The 20,663-nt window shown below is 41.5% G+C and overlaps 3 protein-coding genes across 7 annotated transcripts in view; all 3 read left to right on the top strand.

Annotated features, from left to right (window-relative positions):
- The window catches only part of LOC112554923 (von Willebrand factor D and EGF domain-containing protein-like), a 535,332-nt gene that overhangs the window by 134,929 nt on the left and 379,740 nt on the right, over positions 1 to 20,663 (top strand). The window lies entirely within an intron of this gene.
- The window catches only part of LOC112554924, a 116,003-nt gene that overhangs the window by 67,923 nt on the left and 27,417 nt on the right, over positions 1 to 20,663 (top strand). The window contains exons 1-5 of one of the 5 annotated variants that reach the window (XM_025222996.1): positions 14,136 to 14,521; positions 16,150 to 16,294; positions 17,646 to 17,757; positions 18,903 to 19,066; positions 19,984 to 20,175. The exons of the other annotated variants lie outside the window; for them this stretch is intronic. Of the exons in view, the coding sequence (XP_025078781.1) occupies positions 16,262 to 16,294; positions 17,646 to 17,757; positions 18,903 to 19,066; positions 19,984 to 20,175 (501 nt within the window). The 5' untranslated portion in view covers positions 14,136 to 14,521; positions 16,150 to 16,261. Of the gene's footprint in view, positions 1 to 14,135; positions 14,522 to 16,149; positions 16,295 to 17,645; positions 17,758 to 18,902; positions 19,067 to 19,983; positions 20,176 to 20,663 lie in introns of those variants that run through there. 5 annotated transcript variants of the gene reach the window in all.
- On the top strand, positions 7,237 to 9,012 carry LOC112554935. Its single transcript, XM_025223013.1, has 3 exons — positions 7,237 to 7,573; positions 7,891 to 8,261; positions 8,434 to 9,012. Exons 1-3 carry the CDS (start codon positions 7,311 to 7,313, stop codon positions 8,832 to 8,834), a joined length of 1,035 nt encoding a protein of 344 aa, XP_025078798.1. The 5' UTR covers positions 7,237 to 7,310; the 3' UTR covers positions 8,835 to 9,012.

The following is a 20,663-nucleotide window of genomic DNA, read 5'->3' on the forward strand; positions in this document are numbered from 1 at the left end:
GCTCAGAAATCAAAGTATTATTTATTACAAAAAAGTTTGCTTGTGCAAAGTACATGCCATATACAAAAGTCTATGTGTAAGCGAAGCATTGTGTTTGATTGTGACAGTAAGTGGGGAGACATCCTGGCTGTTTTTCAGAATCTGCTTCATTCGGCGAACAGCTTACATTGAGTTTCCTGCAGACGACAGACGATGCTCCCTAAAGACTGGGTCCTGTTGAGGGCAGACGACTGTTACCTGTCTGCTTACCTGTTGTGAGAAAGTCGCTGTAGCTGCTGAAGAGAATGGTATGCTTTGCCATCTCCTCTTTCTCTTTCTCTCTCTCACAGTCATATAGCCGTAATCCTTCAAAGTTTGTTTCCAACATTCTGACATGTAGTTAGTCCGCCACTAGTATTCTCTATTTTTAGTCTCATTATTTTGTGTCGCTCTACATGTGACAAAACGTCAGTTAGGTCGGTATAGTGTCACTCATGTTACTCTAATCATCAAATTGTTTCCAGTTTGAGCAGGTCTCCTCTCACGTACACCTGACATCTAGAATATCTTTGTATTTAATTTAATCTCATTGTCACACCTGATGTTTTCACCAAAAGGGCAAACACAAAAAGAAGGCGGCTGTTGGTACAGGAGCTTTAAGGAAAGACGAAGGTTACCGGCACCACGTGACTGATGCTGAGGCTGCTTGTCTTACAGACCCAGGTGAGTTGTATTTCTTGCAAATACAGACAAGTGGCTTGTGAGCAGATAGGCTGTAACCCTGAACATTTACTAACGAGAGAATTTGTATTTTTTGACTCAGGTAAACGCTATTCCTTGATAATATGTAAAAATAACAGACACCTCAAATCGTTTGTGCCATCTGCGGTCTAGCTGCTCAACCTCAGATAAATGTCGGTGTGTGTGTGTGTGTGATGTTGGTGCGCACATGATTATTCTTGATGCAACTTGTTGTTTGTTTTATAGTATATATAATTTTTAGCATATATAATTTGCCTTCCTTTCACTGTACACATCAACGCTGCAGCTTGCAGTGAACGTGTTCTACTTTTATTTTTAACCTACTGTCACTAGAGCACCTTGCCATGTTTAAATTGCCCATTGGGACCAAGACAGTACATCATTGCAACATCTTCGTAGAGTTCGTGACAAACAAGTTACTGTCATGTCAGCATTGTAAATGTATAAACAAAAGTGACAAAATATGAAGACACAAACGATAATCTGTACTACTGTACTGGAATCCTTTAACATAATTCATACGGTTTACATTATTGAAGGTAACGCGCGCCGACTCCAGGAGGTCAGGACTCGGTCTGGTGCTGATGTACAGGTTGACCCCAACCCATCATCCGTACCTGACAGGAAGACTGTCATCATCAAGGGTGACCTTAGACAAATCGACATTGCTGTCAGGCTCCTCAATCAGATGACTGGATCGAAGGTGTGGTAGCTACATTAAGGAGCGGTGAAGTTTAAAGTCATCAAAAAGAGATGTCCACGAAGTGACGATGGATAAAGTCATTATTGTCAATAAAAAAAATCCCGCTAATACACTGGTCATAAATGTTTTTTTAAAGTCATGTTACTGAAATAAAATTAGTCAATTTTGGTCTATTTTTATGTATTTAACACAAATTTGATCAAAATGCACAGTTAGCTCTTTTTCGTAATCGGCAATAATTATTGAGTTTATCAGAAAATTGATGCTAATAGTAATTGTCCTCCGGTCAATAGCTGTAAAATATCAAGTCACAGACTACGTCTAAGAAATTTTCTACAGCTGTTTGGGAGCATCTCTGGGGAGTGTCCAGCAACAATCAGCCTGCATGGTAGTGGACAGTTTTCTGTGTTATCGTTTTTCGTTGTTGCGATATCTTGATGAAAACTTTTTCAGTTGGCATCGAAAGAAATCCAGATGGCAATGAAAAAAGTGAATCTGACACTGCATCAGCAGGTCTCCTACTAGTTCCTTATAGCTTCCTGCCCTAACATTCATGCTAAACTTTGTAGACATTAGATGAACAGCATTCCCTGCTTGTTTCACCTTACACTACAAGTAAGTAATTGTTGAGCTGGTCATCCTTAGAGAGCTTTCAAATGTGAGGACCCAAAAAAGTTCCCTCTTTAGTTTTTAATCTTTCCCTGGCTGTGTCGAGGGAATATTTTAGGTATTGGGAATCCGGTCCATGACTTTCGCGAAGTTGTCATGAAACCTAGTCTTCTAGAAGATTCCATTGCTAGTCTCTTGAACCTAGCAATTCTGCCTTGATTTGGACAAGTCCAGATAACAAACCAGATCATTTTGTTGTTCTTGTGTTGTTCTGTGCTGGGGTAGATACTGCACCACAAAGAAAATATGGATGACTGCATGATGACTGACCAAAAGAAGAACATATCGATCCACCCTTGTCCTCATCAGCTGAATAAAGAGTATATCCTGCTGAAAGTTCGTGAATAAGAAGACCCTTACCATGTGGAATTGATCTCAATGCAGACGGAATGTCGGAGGACACTATTCTCGACTATTCGTTATCCCGCTGGAACCAAGCAGAAGTAACAATTGTCTGTGTGGTTGTTTGGCTCTTCTCATCGGACCCAGCGTTGGGCAGCTCTCCACCCACCTCATCATCCCGCCTCAGTTGGGCCCATATAGTTCCGGCATTCTTTGCCTCGCTCTCCTGTTCTTTTGCAAGTCTGCTTTGGTCTCCCAATTCTCCTCTTCCACTAATGGTTCCAGTCAAGTTCCTGCCTGGCAACGGTGCCAGCTGGTTTGCCATGGGTGTGTCCTATCCATCCCCATTTGCGCTTTTTGATGTCTTGGATAGTAGTCTTCTGTTTCTTTTCCACAGGCTGCTTTTGGAAATCTTTTCAGGCCATCTTCTTCCCAGACAATGGCTTAGGCATCGGTTGGTAAAGGTCTGGAACTTGTTGTTGATGGTGATTGAACTCTCAAGGTTTCAGAACCATACAGTAGGACCGCCTTCACATTGGGTCTTACTGCGAAAGGAGAAAGCATGCCTGGCCTTGTTGATGTGATGTGTCAATCCGCATTACCGTCCTTGGTGACAATCCTCCACAGACACACGAAGCGATCTGTTTCAAGAATGTTCTCTCCTTAAAGTTGGATTGGGAGTTTCTGCTTGTTGATTCTCATTACTTTAGTCTTCTTTCTATTGACCTTTAAGTCATCCTCCTCTACCTAGCTTACTCAGTTTGGTTTGTTCATGTTGTTGCCGATGAAACATCTGCTAAGTCCAGGTCCTCTAGCTGTTTGGTGAACGTCAACTGGTTATGACAACATTGTTATCTTTCGTCGTAACCCACCGCCTACCCATGGTCTCAATCGGTACTTGCTGTTATAAGGGTAGATACTGGCATCGACATTCAATGCAGTGTCATTGACATTTTATTTAGTAATCATCCCTTAACAATAAATGTTGCCGAATAAAGAAAATGGTGCAAAGGTTGAACCCCATCTGAGTTTTATTTACCATGCTCTCAAACTGAATGAAGCGAACTTGGTATTTAATAATTGTAGACCTTGTATAATGCAGAATCTAAAGTAAATAATCTTTCTTTAGTTAAGAAACTTATATGTTAATAATTGATATCATTTTAAATTTAAGATTATTAAAATCGTTATTTTTAAATAATTGACTATTTCCAAGAAAAGTAAAAGACGTATTTTTACACTCTGTTACTTTCTTATGTAAAATGTAAGAAAAACAAATAAACCAACAAGTGTTCTTTGCATAGTTAATAAATTACATATCAATTCAAGAATAATCCGACTAGTCTTGTAAGCATTTTCTCTAAAAATTACTTTGATGCAGGAAGATGTTTTACAGCGAGCACAGGAGTTTTGGTTAAAATGGGTTGAGGCCGCCTTCCCTGACTTTGACTCACAGGCCTACTTCCTGCCTCCTGTCTACATCAACCGCGTGCCCATGACTAGACAGACCATTGCTGGTCAGGATGTTCTTGTCCTTCAGAAACCATCTGGACAGGCCGGTCAGTCCTGCAAAGTATCGGTGAATCTATCTCCCGCTGCTCAAAGTTCCATTCCTCAACCTACTGTAGTTCAGGACAGTGATGTTAGAGATGATGCAGCCATGCAGCGCATTTTCCTTTGTCTGGAGAAAATGTCTCAACAGAACAGTGAAGTGTTTGTTGCAATGAGTCAGCTTCCGTTCGGGGAGTACCTGGGAGAACATTGTTATGCTGCTGCAGCAGCCAAGGTGCCCTTAGCTACAAGTCTTCCCCCTTCTCTGCCGAAAAACTGGGAAAAGGGCGACTTTGATGTGCTTCTTATTCACAGGGAGTACGGTTTTGTGGTCTGTGAGGTGAAGGCTGTTGGTGACAACGTAAGAGAGCTTGGTCTGTCACAGCAGGATATGGAAAAGAACATTCAAAAGAAACTAAAACAGGCCATCGTTCAACTGGACAAGGCGAAGGCCATGTTGTCTCACCTGGTGTCCGACATCGCTTCCGGTCTGCGCATCACCAAGACCATCGCTGTCCCCAACCTCACTGCTCATCAGGTAGAGCAGGCAATTGATGGTGACAAACAACTCACTCAGGTAATATTCGTAAGTTGTATTTGTCGATATTAATTCTTAACCATTGTCCTGATGATAAGAGGTCTGATAGATGTCGTGTTAATAATAGACAAGAATGACAAATCTTATGTGGGAGATATAGTAGTTCTAAAATACACAAATTTAGTACTTTAGGTGTCAAAACAATTATTAGGGTCTATTGTTTTAAAACAGTTTTAAGCCGAATCAGGACCTTATCTGCGAACTCTTCCACGAAAGAATGAGAAGTAGTTCTGTTACCTTAATGTGTAATTCAGGTCGTCTCACTTGACAAGAAAAGTGTCGATGGATAGAGAGGTGGTGTCAACAGTTTTACCCAACTAATTAACAAGACCTTAACGTATAGTTTGTAAGAACTATGGAAAGTTTCCAATCTTCAGCAAAGCATAGGTTAAGGCAGGGGTGAAGTGCATGTAGGTCAAAGGTCGTATGAGGCATTATAACTATCAGCTGGAAACCGCTGTTTAGTGCATTTTACTGCTGATCGTGAATTTTATTTCTGTAAAGGACCTGTGTCTCTGCCTTGGAAAACCACAAACAAGAGATGCCGCCGGCGCGGCTGGTCTTTGTTTGACGTCTGATCTGTTGTCTGACCCCAAGACCCCGTGGGACGTCAGTAGTCACGGGCTGAGGGAACTCGGACACTGGTGGCAGCGACGTGTGGCTGGGGCTGGACCTGACAGTCACATGACACGTGACGTGTACAAGACACTGGTAGCCAGGTGAGTTGTAGAAATAAATGATATGGTATAAAAAGTACATTATTTTTGGTAAGTATTTGGTTGTCCGGAAAACAGCATGGGTCGTGATGAAGTCATTGGCTCTGTTGGTATCTTTACTTTAATAAATAACGACTGGTATATGGACACTGAGATATACATCTGTGTTCTCTTACCAGTAGGTCTTCAGTCATGACTACATGCATGGAGGTCTAAAGATACTTTTTCGCTTAAGTCTAACCTTAAGTGATGCTGCTATCACCAGGTACCCTTAACCACGTAGAGCTGATCACGTGACTAAGCTTGAGTGGATCTTAGATGTCTGTCCGGATACTGCTGGATCTGAAACAGTGTCAATTCGTTCATTTTCTTTCTTTCCTTTATTCGTACCCTGGCGTATGGGCAGGTGAAAGCTTATGCTGGTCACCGCTACACGTCGTTGTGAGTAGCTACTGGACAGACACAGCGGCACGTGACTGAGGTCTGTCTTGAGCAGCTGTCAGCAGGTCCTCACTGATGTGGCCAGTCTATTCCTTTGTGTCAGCAATAATTTTAGTCTCTGTCTCTGCGTTAACCAGCATGCAAGGTAGCCCTATAAACAGTCCTACCCAGAGTGTTGTGCCTAGTGACACACATCACACACCTTACATCATTAGCACGGAGGAAGAGGTCTTCACGGCTAAAAACAGCGACAACCATCACTGCCAGAAGCCCGGTCGTACTGTCTGTCATCTGCAGCACTGATATGTATGGCCGCCTTGACACTTAATTATGGTCACAGGATGTTTAGTTATTGTGCAGCGAAACAACGGAACTCTCTCACTTTCCATACCCGCCACCTACTCACTATTGAATCCTTTACACGTGAACTAAAACACACCTACTCCGTAAACATTACTCCTAACAACCTTTCTTATAATTCTATTCCTTTTCACACCTTTGTTTCTTCCTCTTTGCGTTTTCTTTGTCATTTTATTCTTCCCTAGTGGTGTTGTTATTTTTTATTGTTAATATGCTATTTGTTTTGCTGTCCCTCTTATGCTGTCTATGTTTTATTCTTGTTCTTAAGCGCTAATTTTTATGTAAACACTATTCTGTAAGAGAAGTTGCAACTAAGTGAGGAGTATTATCTAAAAAAATGAAAGTATGCCAAAAATCACCCCTTCCTAACCTTCAGGACTGTCTACTCAATGGATTAAATCAGGGATGCCCAACCTACGGCCCGCGAGCCAAATCCGGCCCGCGACGCGATGCCCTCCGGCAAGCGAAACTTCTGCCCACAGTGCAGGAAATCGGCATGTTTGTAATTAAAAAAACCTATAAAAACCGAAAAAAGGGAAGAAGAAGTATTTATCCCTACGTAAGGGCGTCTCTCAATCTGTTTTTTTCGATGGACGAACATTTCGATTCAGTGCTCCGACTTGGTGTCACTATAATGCATCCAGACATTCAGAAGTTGGTTTCGGGAAAACAACTTCAAATATTCCACTAATTACTACATAATTAATAATAAGTGCAACTTGTTTCTAATAAAATGGTATCTGCTCTATTTTTTTCTTTTTTGTATTTGTGCGGTGAAGTGGCCCGTGACACGCATGTCGGATATGTATATGGCCCGAAGGCCGAAAAAGGCTGGACATCACTGTATTAAATAAACCAAGAGCACTAAATGTGCCCATCAGTCGACAGATACTAAAGAAAAAGGCGAAAGCAATCGCGGATTGCCTGGTTATTCAGAATTTTCAAACATCAAATGGTCAGATTTGTTTGTTGTAGGTTCTGTGGTCCGGCGACAGCAGTGACTGTGCCATGCACATGTCCTCCACGTGTGAGTGTCAAGACCCTGGGTGAGGCCGTGTGGTGGACAGGAGAGTGCTACACTGCTGTAATAACACTCTTCCCGGAGCAAGTTCACCTGCTACACACGGCGCCTCCCAGAGTGTATGTCACAGGACCGCCCGGTACAGGTAAAACTGTGGTGCTGCTGCTGATGGCCATAGAGTGGCTGCGATGTGGTCACCACGTCTACATTGTCAGTATTTGGAAGAAGAGTCGTGCAGCGTGCACCATGTTGTATCACCTGTTGCTGCAGACAGTAAAGACACAACAGTCAGCAGGTGTATCACCCGGTCAGCCTCAACTCCTGCAGTCTCATGGCGGTAAAGACGTGTTTAAGGTCGTCAACGACTTGTCACAGGCGGCGAGCGAAGGGTCGTTGTACGTCATCGCTGATGAAGTAGGGAGTGATCTGATGTGAGTTTTACATCTTGTGATGTGATGATAGACACACAGGTATATGCTGTCTTCATTTACTGGATTACAACTTTTTGGTGCTTAACAGGTGATGTTTCCTCAACAGTTGTGACACCTGATGGAGGTGTTGTGTTGTCAACATAGATTTGTTTTGAAGCATCGGCTGTTACACAGATTGTGTTGCAACACACGTCATTATTGTGACATCAGTTACTTGATGACATTAGTTGTAACAATATTACACATGATACACAAACAGAATCACACATTAATAATAGTACACAGTCTAACGCGTGTAGCTACATCCTATGTTACAGTCCTGACTACAGAATCAAGAACTTCCAGACTTTGTGTGAGTTGCTGCTGACACGAGTTCCTCGTCTCAATCTGTGGGCGGCAAGTTGTTACCATGAACAAGCACCCGCCGGCTGGCAAGTAGAATATTTAACCAGACCCCTCCGCTCTCCTCCGGCTGTCGTCAGGGAAGTCGAGCAGGACCAGAGGATCACTACACACAGTGAGGTACTGCCGTACAGAGAGCGAGGTGTGCCCGACCACACAGACGGCCCGCCAGTCACACGACTGTATCACCGAGGTCAGGGTCACTCAGGTGACAGGCCAGGTGAATGTGTGACGTGCGGTCGTGAGGTGGCCAGCTTCCTAGACAGTCTCCGTGTTGGTGTTACAGGTAGGTGTGTGTATTGTGTAGTGTAACGTTGTTTACAGTTAGACACTTACCTATGTGATAAATAACGAACCGGTGAGAGAAACAGTCTTGTAAATAAGACTGTGTTAGAGACGTGTGTCTCTCAGTTTACGTGATGACGTCAAGATGCTATTGTTTATATCCATGTTGACAGGGAGAAGCACAACAACATCTACAACATTGACCTCTACCAGTGGCGGCACAACACCACCCTGTCTACAGTGGAGAGACGTGCTGGTGTTGTACTGGAATAACGATAGTGATCAGCCGGGTGTGGTCACAGGACTTCAAGAAGCGGGTATCCCAGTGCGGGTGATGGAGGAGGATGACATCGAGGACGTGGCCACGGCCCGCAGTGACGTGGTGTGGGTGGCGGGTGTGAATGGTGTTCGTGGTCTGGAGAGAAAAGTCGTCGTCTGTCTGGATGACGTTGAATACTTTTTCTTTAGATCTGAGTTGTTACAACTTACCTCTCCCCGACTTGACCTCATGTCCCGCTGTACGTCACAACTTGTGATTGTCTCCCCTGACGACAAGCCGCTAGAAGGTGACTGACACTGACACTGACACACCTGTCACCTGCTGTACTTGTGTGTCAGTCTCATACAATAACAATTGTCTTTTTGTGTTTGTCCTCTTCCACTCTCAGTCTATCACCACGTCATCATGTTATGATGTAATAGATATGACGTCATTACAGATGCGATGATGTGGGCCGGCCACTGGCCACGAAAGCTCCTGCTCGAAGGTTCCTGCTCTAGGTGTTCAGTCGAAAGCTTTTCCGCACACTGGTGCAGCAGGGTCGCGAGTTCACTCGCCGACGAGATGATGATGATGGTGCAGGGTGGACGCTCGACACGATGACGGACAGCAATGCGAACAAAGGATGTGAAGACACGGTGACACGAAGGAAGAGCGAAAAACAACAACAGGTGGAAGAGTGAAGAAGAACGAAAAATAAGCCTGTAGATAAAACACTTCTTACAATCAACAGACGTGTCCCGAAACTGCTCAATTTCTAAAACAATATTTTCACACCGACACATATCTCTGACCATCGGACTAGTCATAAGATTCGTCAAAAATCTAATGTTGATCTTACACAAATCCATACAACGGGAAACGAGTACGTGCTACAAGCGTCGCGACCCGGCAATCACGAACGTTAACCTAACAAAGTACAAATCTTGCAATTAAACGTCGGACTATGGCTTTGAACATAAAAAGATTCTCTCACTTGCACTTCCACCGCCACCCAAAAGCCCTTACAGACTAGAATGGTGTGGAACCCGACAGAATGGGTCTCTACTCACCCAAAACGGCTTGTGGCAGATCGGTCGACACAAATGAAAAACTCTGACTGTCATGGCCACGGTCCAGCACCGTCTGTTACTTGATGACGACTAACCCTGACGTCAAAGAAGAAAAATTGACGCGTCAAGGAAGCTGTGCGCACAAGACGTAAGACGAAGAGGGGGCAAAAATGTGAAGAAAACACCCAACGATGGGCGAGCTCAGTATGGGAGGCATACAAGGATGAGAGCACAATCGCTGACACGCGACAGTCCTCTTCTACTCTCAGTCTATCACCACGTCATCACCTTATGATGTGATAGATATGACGTCATTACAGATGTTTACATCACGAGGTCCGTGTCTCTGTTTGCAAAACAACAAGTGTAAACAAGTTTGTCTGTTTCAGAGGTATGTGTTTTTTTTAATAGTACTGGTGTGTGGGTGCGACTGTATGTTGTTTAGTTTATTGCTTGCGAGCTTCAAACAACGAAAAATTTTTGTGTCTGCTGCTTTAAACAGAAATAGATAATAAAGATGTATTGTATATATTAGACGCCAGACAACAGTTTTCAAGCAACTGAAGACATACTGAACATGCCACTTGAATAATGATGATGATTTTAAAGCAAAAGTATAACAGGTGATCACCGCTATGAGAATGGAACATTTGACAAGGTTATAATTAAATAAATATATCGGAAAGGGTTCAAGGTAGGAGATAAGCTTTTGAGTAAAAGACTGTGCGCAGACATCTTATTTGTTTTCATGGTCAGAACCATCTGCGGAGTTCTCAGACTTTGCCATACATTACTGATTGGTTGGTAAATTTTGTTGTTATCAACATTAGATTCTTTCTTGTCAGCCAAGGCATGAAATGCTTTCTGCAAGGATCTACATTCTTCACAAATGATGTTGACATGTACAGTTAGAAAATACATTAACTAAAGCTAGTGGAATGATACTGTTATACAATAATGTTGCAAGATACTTTATTGTTAATAAATAGTAGAAATTGTGTTTGTATTGAAAATATAATGAATCTAATTATTTCGTAAATTTTTATGCAAGTTTTCTTGTATTTTAATATCAGATGAAAACATATTTAAAAATTTGTAAACATGTTTAAAATGTTTAAACACACATTCATACAAACGTCATGAAGTGTTTCTCTCTCTCTCACACACACACAAACACACCAGCACACAAACAAAAAACAACTTTTAAAAGTATTTTTCAGATACAGAACACAAGCACAAAGTTGTGTTCAAACAGCAGACTCACAAACACACAGATCCACAACTGTTTCCTGTCTCCATCTTTCTCAGTTGTCTCCACTTTTCTCAGTACTCTTCAGCGTTTTCACTCGTTCTCTCACTTTAAACAGTCGTGACTACACCGCAGGATTTTTTTCTTCTTCTGAGAATCGGCTTCTCATTCTTGCAATCTATCCTAAATAAGGTTAAGCAGAATGTTCTAGTAAAGATTTATTCATGACACCCATTTTTGCAGCAGTTCAATCGTACCTAAACGAAAAGCTGGCACGATAATAAAACAGGGTTAGGGTTACATGGCAGGTCATCGCAACTCTATTTCGCTGTTTAATTTGATGAAAACTTCGATTGAGATGAGCATGAAATGGATCAAATGGTAAACAGAAATGATTTCCAGCTGTATATGTTGTTTCTTGGAATAGTTTGTCTTCGAAAACAAAATTCCTGTGTGTCATAGTGACATCCCAAAACGCAAACGATTCGTTGCCTGTATAATACAATGTACACCGACTTCAAGTGTGTTCCTCCGCCTGAAGAACAGATAAGGTGTTCTAATAAATACTAAAACACAGTTTAAGTCTTACATTCGGACATGAGGTATTTACAAACAATAAAATCGTTCCTGTGGTCGCCCTTATTGACCATTACAACGTTTCACAGTAAGTCAGTTCTATATGGAATTAATCTTTTAATATAGTCTGAGCTGCTATCTTAACATTTTAAAGAGAATAGATAGATAACAAAAAAAAGTAGAAATCCCTTGTAGACATCAAGCTTTAATGCAGTTTTCTAATTTTAAAAAGACATGGAAAGGTCATTCAAAACAATAAGTATTCATGATGTCTATTTAATCAGTATTTATGGGGTTTTGCAACGAATTAAACGAGTTTCCAGATTTGTTCTTGTGTTATTTTGTAGCTAATAATTTTCGTGAACATAAGGAAATCTCTCAGAGAAATTGTTATCTTCATAGTCTGATATTTTAAAGAGAGGCTAATTTCAAAGGTATATATTTCTGTGGTACACCTTGGACAAATAAGTTCTGTTTCATCTATATCTGCACAAAATGGACAGTTATAATCCGAAGATAAGCTATTGCGTACGTGCCTAAGGGTATGGACTTTTATTAAAGAGGCACATACTCTAAATCTGATTAAAGCATTTCTAATGTTGGCATTTCTTAAGTAGTGTAGATGATGGCTATCAGTAAAAGAGGATATAAACGAATTATAGAAATTACACCGTTAATGGGAAGATACAGTAAAATGTCATTTTTGCTGATAATAGTCTTGGAGTATCTTTTAAAAATTTTAACAAATAGTTCAAGGTGTCCAACGATTTGATTTTGCAAACGAGTGGGTGTGTGGAATTTGTCTTCATTCCACGTGTTTCACAGTTTTATTTTATTTCCGGTTATATCTCGGTTATTGCTACTTTTTTCTCACCGCTTTGTTTGAGATAGCATGGTGCTGTGACATTCTAGGCGCTTCTTACCCAGACAAATGTTGAACCATTGATCATGTTTTGACAGTAGTGTGTGAAGGACATAGGAAAGTGTCTTCTGTACGTCAATGTTAACAATAAAAAAGGTTGTAAAAAATGGTCTTTGTACGGTTCTTAGCTCCTAATAATATCCAATATGTTATTTAAGTATTCAGCCCGTTGCTTGGTGAGAGAGAATCAATATTAAGGACCCAACCTCTTCTACACAACTCACTCACTCACCGGATACACGTGGATTAGCCGCCACTGTTTGATTAACATTGATGGCATGGTATCCATTGCGGCAGTGATGCCCAACCTTTATGTGCCTGCGGGCCATTTCCGACATGCGTGTCACGGGCCGCATCACCCCAAAAATACAAAAAAGAAAAAAAAAATAGAAGAGATACCATTTTTATTAGAAACAAGCTGTACCTACCATTAAATATGTAGTAATTAGTGGTATGTTTGAAGTTGTTTCTCCGAAATCAACTTTTGAATGTCCGGCTGCATCGTAGAAACACCAAGTTTGAGCACTGAATCGAAATGTTGGTCAGCGAGGCGAGGGTTTCGCCCGTTTCATCACTGAAAACGTTTGTTCACGCACGTAAGTACTTATAAACATCGTGATCATTATTAACGTTTGTTTTCGGAGATTTGGAAAAGTTTCTGCAGGCAACACGGCGTAGAAAGCAATTGTCTGCATCGCTCGAAATTTGTCAAGTAGGGATGTTTCCAAGTCAATCAGTTCCAGTTGCAGGTCTGTCGGGGCACTTGACACATCTGCCGCAAATGGATTTTCAAAGAGACGTATTTCATCCTTCAAATCATGAAAATCTTTAAATTTTTCACTGAAATTATCTTTCAAGAGCCCCAAAAGTTCTATCATTCTTTCTTTGGGGAAAGACCTATGTTGCTGCTGATCCTGACGTAGAGATGTACACGTTGGGAAGTGGACAAGCTCCATCCTTCCCGCCTGCTAAATGAAGAGTAGTAATTTCGCTTGGAATGCTGTTATGTCCGCATACACATGCGAAATCAACTTGTCTTTCCCTTGTAGTTTGGTGTTGAGTGCATTCAGATGTCACGTGATGTCGCATAAAATCGCCAAATCCCACAACCACGAGGGGTCGTTCAGCTGAGGCACTTGCTTTGATTTCTCCGTCACAAAAATTTCAATCTCATGTCTCAAATCAAAAAACCGTTTTAGTACCTTTCCTCGGCTTAACCAGCGAACTTCACTGTGAAAGAGAACGTCTTCATATTCGAATTTTATTTCTGTCAAAAATTCCTTGAAAGTTCTGTGGGACAAAAGTGCTTAGAATCGCGTAGAAAATTTATATAAACACGACACACACTTCTCACGTATATGCTGACACGCAAACGCGCATGTTTACATATTGCTGCTACTACACACACACACTTCTGAAAGCCTCAATACATAATATATTGGAGAATGATTATTTTACTTCAGACGATGAAAAGTAGATAATACAATTTTTGTAACTTAAACATTGTCGTTGTGTAAACAAGACTCAGTGTGTTGACGTACGATATTTTTATTGACACTAGTTATTGTGTAAACAAAACACAGGGACTGGACTTCGTGTTGTGAGAAAATATAATGACATTATGAGGTGATGACGTCATCAGCTTTTGCGAGCTGCTTCAGCGGCCATTTTGTTTACCCTACTAAAGCAGTGGTTACACAAGCTTGCTAGCAACTGATCGGTTATCATGGTCGTCTGCGGTATACAAGGATGTGTAAACAGGCTTGCAGTAAACAAAATGTTCCTTTAGATGAATCTTTTCATTTATTATTTTTCTTTCTTACAAGCTGAGACTTCCAACAACAGATATTTGAGGCTTGTGTCTCGCGAAAGAATTAATGCATCTGTCCCTACTCTACATGCTGCAAGCAAGAAGCAAAAGTCAATCAGCAGTGAGACCGTTAGGAGCAGGTGGTTAGGGACAGGTAGGCAGGGATTATCGCCCTTACCCGTGTGTGAGCGAGGTTGCTGCGTCGTGGTCTGACGTCATAATCTGACGTCATAATTTGACGCAATTTTGGGTTTTGACGTTTGAGAAAAGAAAAAGGAAGAGAGCAGACGACAGATAGAGAGACAGGCGGCGAACTGAGTGAGAGGAGAGGTCTTGCTGTACGTGTGGTTACAGGGACCGGGAATAATGGAAGTAAGTTGATCTTTATTTTGCTTTTTGTGTGTATACGACCTGTTGCCATCTATCCTCCAAGAGAGAGGATAAGTAAGAGACAAAAGAAAAGAAACCTTACGGCAAAGACGACAGCGGGCTATTTTTAGTAAAAATCAGACGAGAAGCCCACGGACAGATCGTTGTGTTTTGTGTTGTTAACGCGCGTAAACACCGTGTGTGAGGCGGTGACGTCAGTGTGTGACGTGGTCGAGACAGAGACAAGCCAGGAAGACAAATTGTGTGAAAGTGATTTTGGTTGCTCAAGTGCTTGCGAAGAGAGTTTTACATGGCGGCATAGAAGATTCCTGTTCAAATGATCAGAACACTCAAACAGATTTGATGGACTAAATATAAATGCAATCATGCAAGACTCTGAGACCAGACTTCTTGATTCAGTTATCGCTAACGGCTAAAGAATTATCAAACTGCAAGCGTTCAGAACTGCTGAGTTCGATTTCTACTTCTGTCTGGAAAACTTTTGCATTTATTGCGTTAACGTGTACTCTAATCTTTCTTCTCTTAGCATGATATTCTGCTTTGAACATTAACATTTCTGGAATTAAAATCTCAATAACTATACTACTTTAGAGTATATAAATTATACATACTGTTATCGAAGAGTCAAACACATGTATCAGTATTGGAATTGAATGCTGAAGAAGCTTAATTTCCTGTTTAATGCAGAACACAAGTTTGCAAATGGCGGCCAAGCTATTTGTTAAGCGCGCTTCCGATAACGTAGTACGCCATTGGCTAAACGTCATTGCCTTTATCAGAGGTTATGGTCCTTGAATGCTGTCAGAGTACTCTCTCCTGTCAATATAGGTAACCCATTTGGGACCTATATAAGTTCAGCTTTCGATGCGCACGGCGCTGGTCCTTGATAACTTGATATCATGCTGACTACCGCTGTCTCACGTTCTCTTTTCATTTCTGAAAATGTCCTCACATGCGCGAGCACACCTTTATCGTCTCATGTGATACTGTACCATCATGCATGCTACACCTGATACTGTAGCATATCTCTCCACACTGATATCACTAGGGGGCGTCTTCACTCATTCCTGAAACTTAACAAGCGCAGGTAAGTTGTCTTCTTCTTCATAGATAGTTCTATATTTATAGTTCTTCATTTCCTGTGCATCCTGGGCTGATTTACCTTTTTCGTTGTCACAAAACTGCTGTGTTATATTATTAAAATGATGTTTTAGCAGGGAAGGGGACACAAAATGTAGGTGGAAGAGGAAGGTGTGAAAGACAGCAATTTGTGGGGTTGTCTGTTTATCGGCGTGCCGCCACAGAGATGGCCGGCCGGTCTTTTTAATCTAGTGTTGATGAATTATTTTTGTTAGAGAACAAAGGAAAGAGTGTTGGCTGTGTTTGGATGCTATTGTGTGACGGAGATTTTTGCTTGACGGGAGCGGGGAGAAGTAGCAGTCTCATCGGTGTGTCCTGAGCGGACGAATGTTTTGTAACAAGTCCTGAACCGACTGGAAGCTTTAGTCCTAACTGAATTTTCCCCTCCGGAAACTTTAAGTCGCTCACACAACTACATACTCAATCCATTCTCACGAGCTCATACTGTCTTCACACTCTGTTCTAAACAGGTTCATGATGCTCAGGTTTGGCAGTTTCCATCTGACTCAGTGCTGAGGAGAAGCAAAATGGGTTTCCTGTCTGCAACTTACTTTGTTGTATGAGAGGAAGCCATCTCTAGCCATGTCTGGACCTCAGCCACCTTCATCACAACAGGTGAGACAAAGAGGACATCATCTACTGGCGGGTATGTTGTGATGACAGCCACACAGCCTCTACTGACTAGTATTGCCGGAGTCTGAGCAGTGCAATAATTTATTTATTCATCATTTAAACATCATTATCAGACTTTTGTTTTAGATGTTGTAACAACAGTCCTCTGTTTATCATGCGAATCAGACGATAGGCTGAAGCTGGACAAGAGCTGGTAAAGGAATCAGAAAAAAAGTAATTAAAGAGAATTTACTGCGGTAATGCAATCATTTCCTGGGGGAAAAATGCAGTTCTAAAAATCTAACAATCATTTTGGCTAGAAAATTTCGTAATTTTCACCAACTTATCATGTACACTCAGCTACTTACTTTAAACAAAGATGAATATTCGAAACTCACAAGAAGACGCGAAACTTAAAGATTTACTGAATGAAAGCAATAACTGACACACTTAACACAATATTAAGCAGATCACCTTCCTACAAACAAGTCTGGTCACAATCAGAACACGATGAAATTTCAGGAACCTCAGCTGGGTCAATGGTCAGACTACTCCAGTACGAAAGTAAATACTGCAGATTCACAATTTATACTGGTAGAGCCTTTCAACGAAGCCGTTACATCAAAGAGAAGGTGACCGTCGTGAGATGCTTGTACACACGCACACCTGGGCAGTCCACACACCCGGGGACCTGATCGTAATCAGTCATAGTTAATTTTATGCACAATATTCAGCTTAATTCCGTCACGTGACCTTCTTTGGTTGCTCCTGAAGAGATAACAATGATCAAAAATTTATTTCATACCATCTGAGTGCAACAGGTACGCTATTAAACCTAAGCTTCTGTAAAAACGATGTAAATTATATTTTAAAAACAGAAATTACTAACTAGTGTTTGTGATTGATAATGTAGGCGACAAGAGGTTTTGGTGTTTGCCTGTGTTGAGTGCGCGGTTTGACGAGAAAAAATATTTGGTGTGTCACTGTTACAGCACAATGAGCCATTTACTATTGATATACCAGAGATCATCATCATCAATCATCATCCATCGTCATCCATCGCCATCATCAATCATCATCCATCATCATCAATCATCATCATCAATCATCATCATCAATCATCATCATCCATCAATCAATCATCAATCGTCATCATTAATCAATCATCAATCATCATCATCAATCATCATCAACCAATCATCATCAATCAATCATCATCATCATCATCATCATCTATGTCAAAGATGAATTAAAAAAAATTCTGTCATGTCTTCTTGTGTACCTTTTACCCTGACAAGCTGTGTGTACGGTGTTCATTCTCTGATGTTGACCTGTAACTGTGTAACCAACACAGGGAAAGCCCCGGAATGGAGGAGGTGGACGAGAAAGTTCTAGAGGCGGTGGCCGGGTTAAAGTTCACCTACACGCCGTGACCGATGAACAGGCTGGGCTACTTATGGATACAGGTACATTCTATCTTTAGTTTGTGTTATTCCTAAAGTAACAAGAGAAGGACGCAGAAAGAAAAACGACAAGGAGACACAAAACAAGTGAAGAATATAATGCAATGTAGACATGTGGAGCACACTACAAAGTTTTATTTATTTATCTCTTTACTTATAACGGTCGCTAGTGCAGCACGTGGATAAACACGGAGCTTAAGGTCCGTTGTAACGAATCGAAACCTCCGGGCGTATCTAAACGTATGGGTATAGTCTGCGCATGCGCACGAAGCGAAACTTCACTACCGCCTGGTAGTTTACTTGAAATAAAAGTAAAGGATGAAGCATTACAAAACATTACGAAATAAAATGGCATTGCAAAAGCAAAATTATGCAACTCACAATATGCTTTGAGCTGGTTTTTGATAAAATAAACCCAAGAAAATATTTACTAATCCATCTGATGTTTATTTATCAAAAACCAGCTCAAAGCATATTGTGAGTTGTATAATTTTGCTTTTGCAATGCCATTTTATTTTGTATGTCCTGTAATGTTTCATCCTTTACTTTTATTTCAAGTAAAACTACCAGGCGGTAGTGAAGTTTCGCTTCGTGCGCATGCGCAGACTATACCCATACGTTTAGATACGCCCGGAGGTTTCGATTCGTTACACCGTCACACGTGTCTGTCTTTAACGATGTGGGTAGGTCTTGCACGAGACGATAAGTCTTCTCCTCGTTTGTAAGACAGTTCGTCCTCTCACCACCTCAACAGCAAATTCTAGAGAGTGGAGATAACTGAGATAATTCATTATCATAACGATGCATCTAATTATTGAGATAAAAAGACATAATTATATTGAGCATATAAATCGTACTTTTGCAACAATATGCACAGAGTGCTTACACAAGTGATTTACTAAACATAATAACCAACAACCACGCACGCATCTTCCCTATGACAGACAAACACACACACTTGTACAACATTCACTCTCACACACACACTCATACAGCAGGGTCAGGACAGGGTCACAGTGAAATCGTTCTCAAAAGATGTGTCTTGAGTTTTGGCTGAAAGGTGGTCAGAGAATCAGTAACTGACAGGTAAACCGTTACAGGTCAAGATGTCCCGACAGAGCAGTGATGACAAATAATCTTGTTTACAGAGAATGCGCGTCCACTGGAGGAGGTCAAGAAGAAGACAGGCGCTGATGTACACTTTGACCCCAACCCGTCACCTGTACCAGGTATGAAGATTGTCATCATCCGCGGTGTCCCATCTCAGATCGAGGCGGTCGTCAGGCTCATCAGGCAGATGACTGGTAGTCAGGTTAGTGCAGTAGTGACTACAAAACAATCAGAGAGTTACAAACAGCTATCAACACTAAACAGTAGAGGCTGCAATCAACAGCAGACAGCAAGAGTGACAAGCAGTAACAATGAATGATAATAACTGATAATCAAAAATAACAACTAACGACGAGCTGTTGTAGTGCATAACAACAAATACAGTAAATAACAATACGAGTGATGAACAGCGAAAATAACGCAAAAACAAAGAAAATTTGTCAAAGATTATTTTTCAGTGAACACGAGTTTCCAGAAAAACGTAACACCATCTTCACAACGCTTAGAAATTTAAAAAAAAAACATTTTTTTCTATTTGCGACTAAGTAACAAGATGCAAAAGTAAAATAAAAGCAAGTTACTGCAGTCAGACAAACTGATGTCCTCTTCGTACAGGCAACACTCGCAGAAGAAGTTCAGACATTCTGGCTCCAGTGGGTTGAGGCCGCGTACCCTGACCTCAAGTCTCGCGCCTACTTCCTGCCTCCTGTCTACTTCAACCGCGTGCCGATGACTACAGAGACAGTTGCTGGTCAGGATGTTCAAGTTCTATTTTCAACAACTCAAAAGAGTCCACTTGCACCTGCTTCTGTTCAGGACAGTGACTTGAGAGATGATTCGGCCATGAGGCGAGTTCTCGTCTCTCTTCAGAACTGGTTAGAGAAGACAGGAGAAGTGTTAGTTGGAATCACACGACTCCGCTTCGGACAATATCTGAGTGAAACTTGTTTTTCTGTGGCGGCTGCCCAGTTACCCCGAGCCTCAAGCCTGCCTCCTGACTTGCCACACAACTGGAAACAGGGAAAATTCGATGTGCTTCTTATTCACCGACATTACGGTCTTGTCGTCTGCAATGTGATGTCTTTTGGTGACATTACAAACAACCTTAAAATGTCACAGGAGGATATTGTCAAGATCATCAGAAAGAAGCTGAGAGACGCCGTGTCACAGCTGAACAAAGCGGAGGCCATGTTGTCTCACCTGGTGTCTGATGTCTGTCCCGGTCTGCGCATCACCAAGACCATCGCCGTCCCTAACCTTACGACTCGTCAGGTACAGCAGGCCATCTCTCACGACTCACAACTCACTGAGGTAAGGATCCTACTCACTTTTTTTTCCAAAGAATAAATGCAGTATTTTTCTTATTTTATTTACTGTTGTGCACCTAATGTATTTCTCGTACAATAATTTGTTTTTCAATTAATACTGTTCTTGAATTTATTAAAGGGATGTGGGTGGCGGACTCTGGTTGAGGCCTTATGTGCAACCTGATGCACGAAGAGGGTTAGAGAGATAGATGTCATTGGCGTCTGACGTTCTGTGATCGATGGACATAAACTATTTTGTTAGTTGCTTTCCAATAAGCATCTTAAATCGCTGGTATGTGGGTAGAGAGAGAGAGGGGGGGGGGGGTTGCGAATGATTTGCAAAGGTCTTGCCCTTCGTTTGTTGTCCTGTAATTGTCTTGCATGTATTACCTGTTCCAATTGGAACCTGATCCGATCCTAACCGATCAACTATCGATTCAAGGATTTGTTCAGCTGTCCCTACGATCATCAGCTCGACTATCAACTCGCAAT

The sequence above is a fragment of the Pomacea canaliculata genome, linkage group LG14 (assembly GCF_003073045.1).
Source record: "Pomacea canaliculata isolate SZHN2017 linkage group LG14, ASM307304v1, whole genome shotgun sequence".
Taxonomy (NCBI): Eukaryota; Metazoa; Mollusca; class Gastropoda; order Architaenioglossa; family Ampullariidae; genus Pomacea; species Pomacea canaliculata.

Coding starts and splice junctions, on each gene's coding strand:
- LOC112554935 (XM_025223013.1), top strand. CDS start 7,311: ATGGCCATAGAGTGGCTGCGATGTGGTCACCACGTCTACATTGTCAGT. Junction 7,574..7,890: donor GAAGTAGGGAGTGATCTGAT/GTGAGTTTTACA, acceptor CCTATGTTACAG/TCCTGACTACAGAATCAAGA. Junction 8,262..8,433: donor TCTCCGTGTTGGTGTTACAG/GTAGGTGTGTGT, acceptor CCATGTTGACAG/GGAGAAGCACAACAACATCT.